The sequence below is a fragment of the Hyperolius riggenbachi genome, chromosome 6, assembly GCF_040937935.1.
Source record: "Hyperolius riggenbachi isolate aHypRig1 chromosome 6, aHypRig1.pri, whole genome shotgun sequence".
NCBI classification, from domain to species: domain Eukaryota; kingdom Metazoa; phylum Chordata; class Amphibia; order Anura; family Hyperoliidae; genus Hyperolius; species Hyperolius riggenbachi.
Window position 1 is genome coordinate 342,197,225 of NC_090651.1, and position 16,707 is coordinate 342,213,931.

A 16,707-nucleotide genomic window follows, 5' to 3' on the forward strand; every position below is an offset into this window, starting at 1 on the left:
TCACCGAGCCTCCAGCAAGCGTTCGTAGCAGACAAGACAGATAAGAAGACAGGAATAAGTGAAAGATAGGATCCACAGCACTAGCGCTTGGCGAGTGCGATCCAGGCAAGACAGATAGAGGAGATAGCTGGTAGCAACCGCTGCTCCAGCTAGACTCCAAGAACAAAGATCAGAACGACTTCCTGTCGACCACCGCTGGGACAGAACAATCGCAACAAACAAACAAAACAGATATGCAATCCTAACTGCACTAGAGAAACTGCCTAGTGCAGTCCCAGGAATTACTCTAGGCTAATCTTCAAACAAAGAGCAAGGCTGACACTTGGAGTGTATCACAGGAACTAACCCTTATGACCAGCAAAGGACTCTGGGAAACATAGCTCTTTATACTGCCAGTCATCAAAGGAGGCAGGTAGGGGATTTGCATAACGAGTGTATGCAAATTCCTCAGCAGCAGAACAGACCAGAAACTTGTAATGGAAAGACAGGTCTCTCTTGCAGAGACCTGCAGCCCACAGACTAGAGGAATGGTCAAACAGCTGTCTGCCAGTGCATCCAGCTGAGCGGATCATTACAGGCCCCCACCAAAACCTGCCAATGGCACTACAGTGTCAGAGGTGCAAGAAGGGGGATGGGGAACAGTTTGTTAATGATTACCACTATTTAAAGTATCTATAGAAGTGATTATTATGAGCACAGGACCAATAGAGAGCTAATACTGCAGTTGAGGGATGGTCCTTCGGGGCCCCTCTGGCCCAAGGGCCCTGATGCGGTGGCTACCTCTGCAACCCCTATTGCTACGCCCCCTGCCTTGGTGTTCTAGGAACTCTTCAAACCTCACCAGGCTACTTCTTTCATCTGACCATTCCACTGTTTTGCTGCTGATTGCCCTGTTTGGAACTCTGGTTGCACTCCCTCTCTGTACATGAAGGCTGTGTGTCACAGCTGTCACCAGGAGCATCCTGGGAATGCACATTTACAATTCTTTCTGAACTGCATGCCCACGGCCCAGAATGCCGTTGGTCACAGTTGTTGTGCCCAGCTGTGCAGTAGCATAATACATGGTAACACACAGAGTGTACTGCGTATGCGTCGGTCTCCGCCTGGTCCCAGTCACGGGCAGGAATGTGGCATACAGCGACAAGATTAATGGGAGGCCAGACAAATGAAGTTGCCTGTGAGTTCTGCAGAGTCTTTAGAACATTAATGCAAGTAGATATGAAAACCTTTTTTTTAACCTTGGGTGCACTTCAAATTATGATCCATAATTTTTCAGAATACACCATAGCACCTGTTGTAGGGAACCCCAGGTGAGAGGAATATGACTGCTGACATGTTTATTTACTTAAAGGGACACTTAAGTCAAACAAAAAAAATGAGTTTTACTCACCTAGGGCTTCCAATAGCCCCCTGCAGCTGTATGGTACCTTCGCCGTCTCCCTCCGATCCCCCTGGCCCCGCCGGCAGCCACTTCCTGTTTTGGTGACAGGAGCTGACAGGCTGGGGACGCGAGCGATTCTTCGCGTTCCAAGACACATTAGCACCCTCTATGCTGCTATATGGTATATGATATATGCTATAGCAGCTTAGATGGCGCTATTGTGGCCAGTAACACGAAGAATCACTCGCGTCCCCAGCCTGTCAGCTCCTGTCACCGAAACAGGAAGTGGCTGCCGGCGGGGCCAGGAGGATCGGAGGGAGACGGCGAGGGTACCGGACAGCTGCAGGGGGCTATTGGAAGCCCTAGGTGAGTAAAACTCATTTTTCTTGTTTGACTTAAGTGTCCCTTTAAAAATGCACATTGCCTGGCTGTGCTGCTGATCCTCTGCCACTTTAAGCCATAGACCCTGGACAAGCATGCAAGTCATATATCTATGACAAATCTGACAAGATTAGCTGCATGCTTGTTCCAGGCCTGTTATTTACACCCTACTGACTAGATAGATCAGCAAGACTGCCAGGCAACTGGTATTGTTTAAAAGGAAATACACATGGCAGCTTTATTACATTTCTCACCTCGGGTTCCATTTAACAAAAATATAGATAGAAAATAGTTTAGCTTGAGAGAGAGAGTGAGGTTTACCCCAAACCGTTGCTTTGTTTCACTTATGGGAAAGAAGATACCATATATACTCGCATATAAGCCGACCTGTGTAGAAGCCGAGGTACCCACTTTTCCCTCAGAAACCAGGAAAAAGTGAACGACTCACATATAAGCCTCATCCCCAATATAGCCCCCTCCACAGGCAGCCAGATGTTCCCCCAGTACAAGTCACAGCCCCCCTTCCTCATAGCCAGCTGTGCCCAAGGATCATACAGCTGTGTCTCAAGATGCCACTAGATGGCGTCATAGATATGAGAGACAGCAATTGCCACACAGGAAGAATCCCTGATCCTTGCACCGCTGACACATTGCTGGCATGCTCTGCTCCACAAGCCAGGGGACACAGGTAGTCTTAGCAGCGCACTCTGCACACCATGTTGCAGGGGATGGGGGGCACTGACACAGCAGGGCGCAGGCTGGTAAGAGCAGGATCACTAGTGCACAATCCTTATGCTTCTCTTCCATTAACACAACCTGCTCCACCATCTGTTTTGCACCAATGTCTTGCATATAAGCCGAGTGGGCAACTTTTCAGCACATCTTTTATCCTAAAAAATTAGGCTTATAAGCACGTACATACAGTACTTGTTTGCTGCAATCCTACAGTTTAACCTCTCTTTATTTTTAGTAGAAGTCAGAAGTTTACAAACAGTTGGGGGGAAATCTCTAAAACTCACTTTGAAAAGTCAAGTCTTAAACAGCTAGCTCTGATAGCCAGTAAGAAAAATTGGAGTCAGCATCTGGATGGACATTAAGGCCTACTATCAAATTGTATTCCCCGTTTTGCTTGACATGATGAGAAAATCAAAACAAATTAGCCAAGACTTCAGAAGAAAAAAAAATGCAGACATTCTCAAATTTGGTTTATACATGTGGTCAATTTCAAGTTGCCTAAGGCTCAACACACACCATACAATCTGTTTTTTCAATCTTACCACTTTCATGTAGTATAAGAGCTTATCCATTTAATCATTCAAGGTATTTTCAATCTTTTGGCCCTTATACTACATAGATTTGGGAAATCTGTACAACCAAGATTGTATGGTGTGTGTTGAGCTTAAGGCTGGCTTCACACTGCAGATTGGCGGTTGTGGAGGTATGTCGGCCGCACCACACCACCAAAAACAAGCCTTCAGGTTAGTATACAGTGATTTCCATCTGGAATCTGGCCAAGCAGGAAGTGACGATCACTTCCTGTTGGGCAATTGATGATGTGCATGAAAGTGTATTGTTAAAATATGCTTCCACACATGCGTGACACTAAAAACTATGGCGTTTTTCTTTTAAAGGGATACTGTAGGGGGGTCGGGGGAAAATGAGCTGAACTTACCCGGGGCTTCTAATGGTCCCCCGCAGACATCTTGTGGCCGCGCAGCCGCTCACCGATGCTCCGGCCCTGCCTCCGGTTCACTTCTGGAATTTCTGACTTTAAAGTCTGAAAACCACTGCGCCTGCGTTGCCGTGTCCACGATCCCACTGATGTCATCAAGAGCGCACAGCGCAGGCCCAGTATGGTCTGTGTCTGCGCAGTACACTCCTGGTGACATCAGCGGGAGCGAGGTCACGGGCGCGCAGGCGCAGTGGTTTTCTGACTTTAAAGTCAGAAATTCCAGAAGTGAACTGGAGGCGGGGCCGGAGCTTTGGGGAGTGGCTGCGCCAACACAGGATGTCTGCGGGGGACCATTAGAAGCCCCGGGTAAGTTCAGCTCATTTTCCCCTGACCCCCCTACAGTATCCCTTTAAATTTCACACACGTTACCATAGACTTACATGACTTCCGGTCAGATGCAGATCACCGCAGGAGCCACACGGTAACGTAAGTATGGCCACCTGTTAGATCGGGTACTTCCAGCGCAGCGTACCGAAATGTGGGGAGTGTGAACTCCCCCTGACTTTCACTTGGCTGCAGTAGGGTGTGGTAAATTTAAAGCACCGCCTCAGTGTGAAAGGGCCCTTAACCTTTTGGGGACCACCTCTATGAGATCCTACACCGCACTCGAGCATTCCACTTATTAGGAAATTTTTTTTTTACATTTGGTATTCTAATCTAGAGGCTTACTGAAATATCGTACATTACAGAGATTCTCTAGGATGTGATTCTCTGCGTAGATTCACTGAGATTTGTACTCTCCATACATCTGATCTCTCGTTGTTGGACCTCTGCTGATGGAATATTACAGACCTCCTGAGTTCAGTATGACCTGCAATGTGACCTTTGCTGTCAAACACAGTTCAGTGGGTCAAGAGCAGGTTTCATAATTTATTGGCACATGGAGTATAATTATAAAAATTGTATTGACTACAATGCTGTTGCATTGTTTTAATTACGCAACTCTTGAATACCATGCATGTTTATAGAGCACAATCCTGGTATAAACAGAGAACTTACTGTGCTGGTACCTAAGTTATTTCATTTCATTCATTTAATAATTTTTATAGACAGGACAAATAACATTTATATTGTGCTTTTCTCCTGGTGGACTCAAAGCACCAGAACTGCAGCCACTAGGGCGCGCTCTATAGGCAGTAGCAGTGTTAGGGAGACTTGCCTAAGGTCTCCTACTGAATAGGTGCTGGCTTACTGAGCAGGCAGAGCCGAGATTCAAACCCTGGTCTCTTGTGTCAGAGGCAGAGCCCTTAACCATTACACCATCCAGCCACTGTTATAGGATATTACAATCTCAGCCTAGGCACAATTTTTATGCATTTTAAAGAGCAATATACATAAACAAAAAAAAATTGGGATTGAAGTAAACTTTGCAGTTTTTTTTTTTTTTGTACTTTATGAATTAATTATAAAATCTTAGCAATATCATAATGCCTGTTTATTCTGTAGTTAGAGACTCTGAAGCCTCCTAAAATGCCACTTTTTATGTAACATTTCTCTTCAGCTATATCAGCCTAGCTAAAACTCTGCATCCCCACGTCAGATCGCTGTATTTAAACCCCCCAAATCTCCTGGGCTAAATCTGGGAATCTGGGGAGCACTTCCTTGTAGAGGCAGAGCTTAGCGCTGCAGCTCTGCCTCTACTCGCGTCAATCCCCGTTGATCGCCGCCTCTCGGATATCTGGGTAACCAGATCCGAATTAGATCCAGATAGTGAAAAGTGGTATCCGAGCAGCACTGGTTTGAGGTGCCAGAAGGGCATGCAGCGTTTCAGCTAGGGTGATACTGCGTAATAGAAGTGTTAACTAAAAAGTGGAATTTTAGGAGGCTTCAGAGTCATATACAGGGAACCTTAAAGGGCAACTGAAGTAGAGGCTGCCATACTTATTTCCTTTTAAATAATGCACATTTTCAAAATGGAGGACGGAGAATTCCCTTGATCACAGTGGACAAACAGGACGCGGGAGAGGAGAAGGAGATTGAGGAGTAGACTACATGGAAGGTAAGTATGACCTGTGTATGCTTATTTTGACTTTTAATTTTCAGTTCAGGTTTTCTTTAATCAGTTGCTCTCAATTAAAACGGAAAGAAAACTGATTTTCAAAGTAATGCCCATGTTTTCCTTTGTCACAGTGCACTGCTATGGAACAAACACATACTAACGCGTACCAACGCACACTAACGCACACCAACTGATTAAATGTGAAAGGGGCCTAAAGTTGGCATAAAATTATGCAAAAATTATGTGAAAAGTACGTTAAATTACGAATGGTTTACACAAAATCAGTTGACTGTCCAATTACATATGGCCATAGTTGCGAACATTTTCGGGACATTTTGCGTACTTGTAATTAGCACATTACAATCAGTACAGTTGTGATAGAGACTGACAAGCCCCTGTATTTATGTTGCATTTTTCAGATACTCTGAGTAGCGCCACACTGCAGAAATCTTGTGGAAGCTCATATGACTGTACACACCCGGCCACCCTGACTACCACTGAGTTCCAAGTGAGAGTGACAACCAAGTGCTGCAACCAGGACTTCTGCAACAATGGCACCATTGCCGGTAGGTCATGTCTTATAACTATTATTGATGTTGTTACCAGGGGCGTAACTAGACTTAATAAGCCCCGCCTGCAAAAATGATAGTATGGGACTTCCTTGGTCCTTGAACCCCATGTAATCGGGAGCCAGCGAATAGCATCAGCGAGTGTTCTGCTGTGAAGCAGCATCTGGAAGCAGGAAACAATTACACAAAATCCTGCACACATGAGTGATTGGGGAAGTTTCTTTGCTAATCGGCTGCACTTGCGGTTGGGGAGAGGGAGGTGGAGGGGCCCCCAAAGCCTCTGGGGCCCCCTGCGATGGCAGAGGTTGCAGGGGTGATTGTTATGCCCATGGTTGTTACTATTACATTTTTAACCACTTAAAGTGAATGGGAACCGCATTTAAAAAAAATGAGACAGATACTTAAAGGGATACTTAAGTGAAAATAAAAAAATGATTTTTTTCTCACCTGGGGCTTCCCTCAGCCCCCTGCAGCTGTCCGGTGCCCTTGCAGCCTCGCTCCGATCCTTGTGTCCCCGCTGGCGGCTACTTCCAGGTTCGGCGACAACCGGCGACAGGCTGGGAACGCGAGTGATTCTTCGCGTTCCCAGCCACAATATATCGCCCCCTATGCTGCTATTGCCTTCTTGCCGCAATAGCAGCATAGGGGGCGATATATTGTGGCTGGGAACACGAAGAATCACTCGCGTTCCCAGCCTGTCGGCGACTGTCGCCGCCGGCAGGGACAGAAAGATCGGAGCGAGGCTGCGAGGGCACCGGACAGCTGCAGGGGGCTGAGGGAAGCCCCAGGTGAGTAAAAATCCCTTTAACCAAGGAGAAGGAAGGCTCTGGGTACTATAGAGCCTTCCAGCTCCTCTTCTGGTCCCCTCGTTCCAGTGCTGGCTCGCTAAATTAGTCAAATACTGCTTTACTCATCCGAAGGAGGCTTCAGAAGTCTTCGGGGAGCCCGAGTGCTCCTGAAGAAGGGTGGCCCTGTACTGCGCCTGCGCAAGCACGCTCTCCTGCACGCTCACGCCTGTGCAGTATGGAGCCGCACGTCTTTGGGAGGACACTGCTCCCGAAGTCTTTCAAATACCCTTTTGGGGGATTGAAACGGGGGGGGGGAGCCAGCACAGGATAGAGAGCACCGAGAGAGGACGACCCAGAGCCTCCCCTCTCCTTAGGTAAGCATTTGCTTCATTTTTTTAAAAAATGCAGTTCCCATTCACTTTAAGGACCGTAGGCTTACACCCCCTTAAAGTAGGTTTAAAGGATGAGATTCTTGCACTTTGACTGGCCCAATAGGCTGACTGTCAAGTGAAGTGGAGCGCTCATTAAGTTAATAGAGCGCTCAAGCTAATGGAGTGCTCGTTATGTTGGAAGCGCACGCTATGCTGCACTACATAGCTTACGCAGGAGATTTTTAACTCGCAGTGCTGTCATTAAGCTTAATGAAACAACCCCATTATTGTTTGTTTACATTCCTTTGTCAGAGACATTTAGTAAACATTAGCAAACTGCCAGAACTGAGCTATACTGAGCTGAGAAGCAGAGAGAAATGAAAAGTGATCACTAGATAAACTCTACTTGAGGAGTTTGTAATTTGTAAACAGGCAATATTATTTGTGCACAAAAGCAAATATGGTAACAGTTTGGGTAGTAAAAAGTAGGAAAACACGTTGTTATTGAGTGTTATGTCAGAGTTTTATCCCACGATCCACTTTAACCACTTCAGGATTCGGCGTACGCTTAACTACGCCCCTGAATCCTGAAGTGGATTGCATGGAAACGGCCGCTCGTATGAGCGGCCTTTCCATGTCAGTTCACGGAGGGTGTCTCCGTGAACACCCTGCGAGCCGCCGATCGTGGCTCGCAGGGTAAATGTAAACACACGGGGAAGATCTTCCCCGGTGTTTACATGTATACGGCGCTGCTGCGCAGCAGCGCCGTGGCGGAGATCGGCGATCCCCGGCCTCTGATTGGCCGGGGACCGCCGGCACCTGATAGGCTGAAGCCTATCCCATCAGGCGCAGGACGAAATTCCGTCCTGCGCCGCTCACAGGGGGAGGTAGAGGGAGGGAAGGGGAAGGCGGCCAGGAAGCGCTGCGGAGGGGGGCTTTGAAGAGAGCCCCCCCCGCAAGCGCAAGCAGCCGGCGGCGATCAGACCCCCCCAGCAGGACATCCCCCTAGTGGGGAAAAAAGGGGGGAAGTCTGATCGGCCTGGCTGCTAGCTGATCGGTGCTGCGGGCTGGAGAGCCCACGCAGCACCGATCAGCAAAACCACCCGGTATCCGGAAGTGGTTAAGGACCGTACACAATGCACTCTGAATTATCCATCTCCAGTTCCAAAAAAATAAATATTCACATATCCAAGCATAAAAAGTGTAGTCTTTCAATTTGGTGCCACTGCTGCATTCTTGATCTAAACCAGGTATGCCAAACCGGTCCTACGAGGGCCGAGATCTTCACACATTTTTTACGCAGCTGAAATGAATCGATGGATCTGAATCAGGAAAGGTGAGGTCCATCAGGTAGAACGCATTCCTCTCTTTCTCAGTCCATCCTAAACACTGGCATGGATCTGGCCCTCCAGGCCTAGAGTTCGACACATGTGATCTAAACCAAAAGCAAATGTGTGAACCCTAAACCATTTTTATTAATAATTCCTCAGGGCATCCACAAAATTCCACAATGAATGGCGTGACCTGTGAATCGTGTTTCGCAAGAGACTCTGAAAAATGCGGCATGAAAAGACCAATGAACTGTTCTGGAGACGAGATGCACTGTGTCCAGTATTCAGCAACCAGGGATGGTGAGACCTTTTCTCTTATGCTTTTCTACCTGATTTACTGTTCCGAAATAAGGTGGATCACAGTCTTATATGTTTGAAAGACACAGACAAGACATATTTATATTCTCCTGGTGGACTCAAAGTGCCAGAGCTACAGCCACTAGGACGCACTCTATAAGCAATAGCAGTGTTAGGGAGACTTGCCCAAGGTCTCCTCCTGAGTAGGTGCTGGTTTACTAAACAGTCTGATCTAAGGGTGTCCATAAGTAGACATGATAAGCCACAGGATCAGTAACATATGAAGTAGTGCTGAGCAATGCAGATACCACCCTATTCTACTGTTAACTGCTACTATAATCCTCTGACCAGTGCCCTACCAGCTCCTTCATCTATTAGTTCATTTGTGTTACCCCAGCACCCCCTTCCAGCCTGCAGTAGTCAGTGCCCTTGTACTGCCATGTCTCCTCCTTCCAGCCTGCACCTATCAGTGTCCTGTGCTGCCAGACCTTCTCCTTCCAGCCTGCACCTATGAGTATCCTGTGCTGCAATGCTTCCTCCTCCCTGCCTGCACCTATCAGTGTCTCTGTGCTGCCACGCCTCCTCCTTCCAGTCTGCACCTATCAGTGCCGCTGTACTGCCATACCACCTCCGTCCAGCATGCACCAGCCTGCACCACTCAGTGCCCCCATGCTGCCATGCCTCCTCCTGCCAGCCTGCAATTATCAGTGTCCTGTGCTGCCATGTCTCCTCCTGCCAGCCTGCACCTATCAGTGTCTCTGTGCTGCCATGCCTCCTCTTTCCAGCCTGCACCTATCAGTGCCGCTGTACTGACATACCACCTCCTTCCAGCATGCACCAGCCTGCACCACTCAGTGCCCCCATGCTGCCATGCCTCCTCCTTCCAGATTGCACCTATCAGTGTCCTGTGCTGCCATATCTCCTCATGCCAGCCTGCATCTATTAGTGTCCTGAGCTGCCATGCCTCCTCCTTCTACCCTGCACTTATCTGTGTCCTGTGCTGCCATGCCTCCTCCTCCTCCCAGCCAGCACCTATCAGTGTCCTGTGCCGCCATGTCTCCTCCTCCTCCCAGCCTGCACCTATCAGTGTCCTGTGCTGCCAGACTTTCTCCTTCCAGCCTGCACCTATCAGTGTCCTGTGCTGCCATGCCTCCTCCTTCCAGCCTGAACCTATCCGTGTCCTGTGCTGCCATGCCTCCTCCTTCCAGCCTGTACCTATCAGTGTCCTGTGCTGCCATGTCTCCTCCTTCCAGCCTGCACCTATCAGTGTCCTGTGCTGCCACGCCTCCTCCTTCCAGCCTGCACCTATCAGTGTCCTGTGCTGCCATGTCTCCTCCTTACAGCCTGCACCTATCAGTGTCCTGTGCTGCCATGTCTCCTTCCAACCTTCACCTATCAGTGTCCTGTGCTGTCATGTCTCCTTCCAGCCTTCACCTATCAGTGTCCCTGTGCTGCCATGTCTCCTCCTTCCAGCCTGCACCTATCAGTGTCCTGTGCTGCCATGTCTCCTTCCAGCCTTCACCTATCACTGTCCCTGTGCTGCCACGCCTCCTCCTTCCAGCCTGCACCTATCAGTGTCCTGTGCTGTCATGCTTCCTCCTTCCAGCCTGCCCCTATCAGTGTCCTGTGCTGCCATGTCTTCTCCTCCCAGCCTGATCCTATCAGTGTCCCTGTGCTTCCATCCCTCCTCCTTCCAGCCTGCACCTATCAGTGTCCTGTGCTGCCATGTCTCCTCCTTCCAGCCTGCGCCTATCAGTATCCTATGCTGCCATGTCTCCTCCTTCCAGCCTGCACCTATCAGTGTCCTGTGCTGCCATGTCTCCTCCTTCCAGCCTGCACCTATCAGTGTCCTGTGCTGCCATGTCTCCTCCTTCCAGCCGGCACCTATCAGTGTCCTGTGCTGCCATGTCTCCTTCTTCCAGCCTGCACCTATCAGTGTTCTGTGCTGCCACGCCTCCTCCTTCCAGCTTGCACCTATCAGTGTCCTCCTGTGCTGCCATGTCTCCTCCTTCCAGCCTGCACCTATCAGTGTCCTGTGCTGCCATGCCTCCTCCTTCCAGCCTGCACCTATCAGTGTCCTGTGCTGCCATGCCTCCTCCTTCCAGCCTGCACCTATCAGTGTCCCATGCTGCCATGTCTCCTCCTTCCAGCCTGCACCTATCAGTGTCATCCTGTGCTGCCATGCCTCCTCCTTCCAGCCTGCACCTAACAGTGTCCTGTGCTGCCATTCCTCCTCCTTCCAGCCTGTACCTAACAGTGTCCCATGCTGCCATGCCTCCTCCTTCCAGCCTGCACCTATCAGTGTCCTGTGCTGCCATGCCTCCTTTCAGCCTGCACCTATCATTGTCCTGTGATGTCATGCTTCCTCCTGCCATCCTGCACCTATCAGTTTCCTGTGCTGCCATGTTTCCTCCTCCCAGCCTACACCTATCAGTGTCCTGTGCTGCCATGCCCAGCCTCCACCTATCAGTATTCTGTGCTACCATGCCTCCTCCTCCCAGCCTGCACCTATCAGTGATCTGCTCCACCCCTTCTACCAGCCTGCACCTACCAGTGATCTGTGCTGCTCCACCCCCTCCTTCCAATCTGCACTTATTATATATAACTATAGCAGCTATGCAATAAAATGCATTGACAGCTTTCAGAGCAGAACTGTACTTTGGGAACTTTTAATTTGTAAATGGACATTCATTCTTGTGCACAAGAGCAAATATTCTAATTGTATGGGAAAGTAGGAAAATGTGTTTTATTGAACATTATGTCAGGATTTAATCCCTATTTGATTACAGTACAAGTCCATCTCCTCATGGGGAGTCTCAGGGTTTTCTTTGTTTTCAAAAGCATTTCCTAAACAGCAGTTGACAAGTCAAATGGCCAAAATAGTGTGCAAGTGAGGAGGGAGGCTGGCATATTACTATTTTGGCAGTTAAACTGCAGTTCAGGATATTTTTAAATCAAAACATTGAGAATTCCCCATGGGGAGATGGACCAAGCCAAAACCTGTCAGTTCTGTTAGATTTTAACTGCTTTGTTTTTTCTCTGTAAGGGTCCTTTAAAATTTTAATTATGCTTCTATGTGCTACTCAAAGTTCACCAAATGGACACTTCCTAGCAGGTTGTTAAAGCAGCGGGAACAGCCCTACTATCCCAGAAAAAAACCCCACACATTTAAATAGATAAATACTTGTTCTACTTTCATAACAGGTGTATTGTACTGTCTATGTTTTAATTTCAGTGAATTTTATAGAGTAAATAAAGAGAAAACTGTTCCTGGCATTTTCCATTTTTACTTCTCCTGACTGAAGCCAATCCTGATGTCATGTCCTCCCTTACTCTTTTTTTTTTCTCTTAGAAACTGCACCATAATATCTAGCTTGCTTTGTAAATACACGTGAGCACAGCATAGACCATGTTTCAGCAACTTCTCCCTTCTCAGCCTCATGTCACACTTCTAATAAATATTTGTTGGTTGCTATGGGCAACAACACTATACCTTTGTTTGGCACCATATCACAGAACGTGTGATAACTTGACACTCATCACAGCAACAGCACAGGAGATAGGACTGCTTAGACGTCGTCCAAGGTTAAGGTGTTTATTCGGAAAACAGATATACAGATATGTTCAGCAGCAATCTTATCCTCGTTACATATGTTGTGACCTCAGCAAAGTTATCAGTCTGTAGAATGTTATGCGTTCCATGCAAACTTGGTCTATGCCTTGCGAATAGACCATGCTTTCTCTTATGGTACATCTACGCTAGTTGCACTTAGCGTATATACAGCATGCAGGTAGATGACTAGAAGTAAAATGAAAGTAGAAGTGAAGTCTGAAGCTAGAAGGTGGAAACTGGAAGTGAGCTCTGGAGCCCACGTTGGCTATTTTATACTAGCCACTAAAGAGTTAAATGTGACATCACCCAGCAGGGATGGATCAATAACCCATCGCCTGCTATTGGCTGATAAGAACATGTGATAGCATGACAAGCACAGTCTTTACTGCGCATGCACTGGAAAATTCAATTTTCCAATGACCTGTTGCCTTGTTCTTCGGAGAACATTATTTTCTGTTCCCTGGCTATTGTTTACCTATAGGAAATATGAAAACACTTGATGTTTACCCCACAAGGCCTGGAGGTCTGTACATCTCGAGCTGGATATCTAATGGGCAAGCACCATCAGCCACACCAATGAATATCAATATAATAATCAATGAGTGTGCAGAAAAGAACTAGTTAGACATAATGTAAATAAACAAAGGACAGATGTTCCCTTCAAGGACCTCACCACTCGGAATAATCCATATATAATCGTCTTTATACACAAAAACATGAGTTAAAAACACTTAAAAACAAACAAGGATGGCCATGCCAGGAAACAAACCATCAATAAACTAAATCAAATGGTATAATACATAATAGCCAAATGGCTTTGTTTCCACATTACATACTGAATGAAAGTGCTGGTGCTTACCGATAAGAGAGATCAGTTAGAGAAGTGAGGCATGGCGTCCTCCTGATACCTATGGGTCGCCATGCCTCACTTCTCTAACTGATCTCTCTTATCGGTAAGCACCAGCACTTTCCTTCAGTGTTTCTACGCTGTCTTATTGCACTACTTTGCACCTTCTTTTTGCTGATTTGCACTTCCTTTTTTCCTGTTTGGGATCTTTTTTCAACGTTTTATTTGCACATGTATTAGATTTACACCTTTATTTATTGCTGCTGCTACTGGTCTTTACCATATCAATTTTATATGCGGTTGGCTATGTGTGTCATGTGTTTTTTCACATTGCCATCCGTTATCATTGCTGCTTTATTTTTCAGTATGTAATGTGGAAACAAAGCCATTTGGCTATTATGTATTACTAGCCAACCCGCGTCGTAGCATACGCCGCATCTATCTATCTAATAGAGTACGTGCCTCAACCTTGAAGCAAGAAGAAGTAGGCTTTCCATGAGAAAATGTATGCATGCTCAAACACCAAGTTTAACCCTAGCAAGTCTGGCTTTGCAAATCCGGCCTAATTGGCTATTCATGAGGCAATGCTCATGCAAATATACATTTGCTTTCGCATGCCAAACTATGCAGAGTCAAAAAAACAATACTGCAAAGTGCTCTCTCACTGCCTGGGAACCACAGCGGCACCCCGGAGTGGGAGGCTGGGTGGCGCAGCTGCCCCCCCCCAAGCGTGGCCAGCGCTGGGGAGAGCCGTCCGCACCCACCTCCTAATATTAAAAACAGCCACTTACCTTAACGTCCATTGGGTTCTGCTACATGCGCATTAATTTTCTCATGGAAAGCATTTTGTGCAGTTTGTATCCTTTGGAGGCAGGTGGTGGATGGCTTGCTCCGGTGGTGTGAACCCTGGAGTGAGTGCGCCTGTCCCCCCCCCCCCCCTCTGGAGTGCTGTATGTGAGCCAGCCCTGAGCTCTAAAGCTCGGGGTGACCCATGCTTCTCTCCTTTCTCATGTGGTGCCCCCAAATTAATGCGCATGTAGCAGAACGCAATGGACGTTAAGGTAAGTGCCTGTTTTTAATATTGGGAGGTGGGTGCAGACGGCTCTCCCCGGCGCTGGCCAAACTTGGGGGGGGGGGTCGTCCACGCCACCCAGCCTCCCCCTCCGGGGTGCCGCTGTGGTTTCCAGGCAGTGAGAGAGCCTGGGACCCTGCGGTCCCCCCAGTTGTATAAAAAGGGGGCATTGGGAATCCTCCCCGTGGCGCTCCTCCAGGCCTGGAGCACACCAAAAACTGCTAGCAGATCCGCAAAATGCTAGCAGATTTTGAAACGCTTTTTCTTATTTTTCTGTAGCATTTCACCTAGCATTTTGTGCTTTTGTAAAGCGTTTTTGGTGTAGTAGATTTCATATATTGTTACAGTAAAGCTGTTACTGAACAGCTTCTGTAACAAAAACGCCTGCAAAACCGCTCTGAACTGCCGTTTTTCAGAGCGGTTTGCGTTTTTCCTATACTTAACATTGAGGCAGAAACGCATCCGAAATCCCAAAAAATGCCTCACCTCGGGAGTATGCGTTTCAGCAAAACGCCTCCCGCTCTGGTGTGCACCAGCCCATTGAAATACATTACCCAAGCGTATCCGCAGCCGCAAGTGGATCGCAAAACGCTGCCGAACCGCTCTGGTGTGCACTAAGCCGGATAGTGCTAATGTAGCATGTAGCAGGGTGACTGCTTTGTGGTATTGGTTTGTGCATGCATTTGCATGAGCATTGCCTCATGAATATCCAATTAGGCCAGATTTGCAATGTCAGACTTGCTAGGGTAAGGCCTCTTTTCCATGGACTGTGAATAGGCAGTGAAATGGCTCTCAAACTCTCACAACTGCTCACTGCTGCCTGGTAACTGCTCGCTGCTGCCTGGTAACTGCTTGCTGCTGCCTGGTAACTGCTTGCTGCTGCCTGGTAACTGCTTGCTGCTGCCTGGTAACTGCTTGCTGCTGCCTGGTAACTGCTTGCTGCTGCCTGGTAACTGCTTGCTGCTGCCTGGTAACTGCTTGCTGCTGCCTGGTAACTGCTTGCTGCTGCCTGGTAACTGCTTGCTGCTGCCTGGTAACTGCTTGCTGCTGCCTGGTAACTGCTTGTTGCTGCCTGGTATCTGCTTGCTGCTGCCTGGTAACTGCTTGTTGCTGCCTGGTATCTGCTCACTGCTGCCTGGTAACTGCTTGTTGCTGCCTGGTAACTGCTTGTTGCTGCCTTGTAACTGCTTGTTGCTGCCTGGTATCTGCTCACTGCTGCCTGGTAACTGCTTGCTGAGCACACAGCTCAACAGTCCGTGGAAAAGAGGCCTTAAACTTGGTGTTTGATCACGCATAAATTTTCTCATGCAAAGTACTTCTTCTTCTTGTTTGAAGGTTGAGGCACTTAGTCTATTATATATATAGATACCATTTGATTTAATTTATTGATGGTTTGTTTCCTGGCATGGCCATCCTTGTTTATTTTTAAGTGTTTTTAACTCATGTTTTTGTGAATAAAGATGATTATATATGGATTATTCCAAGTGGTGCGGTCCTTTAATGGAACACCTGTCCTTTGTTTATTTACGAGCTGTATATCTATTCTGACCTTGCAGAGCCAGAGCACAATGATCTACTGAACATGGTGCTTCCAGAAATGCCTCTATTTCTCTCTAAGAGAAGTCCTTTTACTAAACCAGTTATGTAAAGTAAAGTAATATTATACTTAAATTCTAACAACACTGAACTGCCCTCAGCCAATCAGTGAGGAGCGAGAATGGTGGAGGGAAAACAACAAGCTTCCTTCTTGTCAGCAATGTACCAAATAGAGCCCAGTTGACTGAAATAACATTTATTACAGCAGAAACATGTATGATTTGATTGGAACGCTTGTAAAGCAGGGTTAGCTTGCGGGATCCATAATAAACGCATTGCAGTGGGAAAATGGTATTTGATTTTGTGGCTGTCAATCCCGCTTTAAGGTCTCTTAAATTTACTTCAAGACTCCACTAGTTCTGGTCGCTTTATAAAAAGAAAAGGGTTGCTTTTGAAGATAGGATGATAAAAGTAAACAATCGTCAATGGACATTGTGTTCCGTTGAAGATTTATTTGACTTGTGGGTTATTGCGTCAAACGATTACTGTTAAACGATTATTCCTTTTTATCTTCTCAAATTCTTGTGCGCCCCTAAAGTAAATGAATTTCACGCTGTCACATTGCCATAGTTTATGTGTGAAGTAGTAGATTTTGTGGCATTGAGCAGCGGTTTTCATACAATGCCAAAGAGGAACTGGTTGTATACACAGCACCTCTCCTGTGTTGTCCGAGAGGAAGGTGTAGAGAACACTGAATTCCACAGCAAGGCAGAGCCCGTTACTCCATTGG

General features: G+C 47.3%; 1 protein-coding gene across 1 annotated transcript in view; it reads left to right on the forward strand.

The window, feature by feature from the left end:
• LOC137521789 (phospholipase A2 inhibitor and Ly6/PLAUR domain-containing protein-like) overlaps positions 1-16,707 on the forward strand; it is a 90,098-nt gene that overhangs the window by 41,178 nt on the left and 32,213 nt on the right. Inside the window, exons 3-4 of the mRNA XM_068241523.1 lie at positions 5,913-6,059; positions 8,712-8,852. Of these exons, the coding sequence (XP_068097624.1) occupies positions 5,913-6,059; positions 8,712-8,852 (288 nt within the window). The remainder of the gene's footprint in view (positions 1-5,912; positions 6,060-8,711; positions 8,853-16,707) is intronic.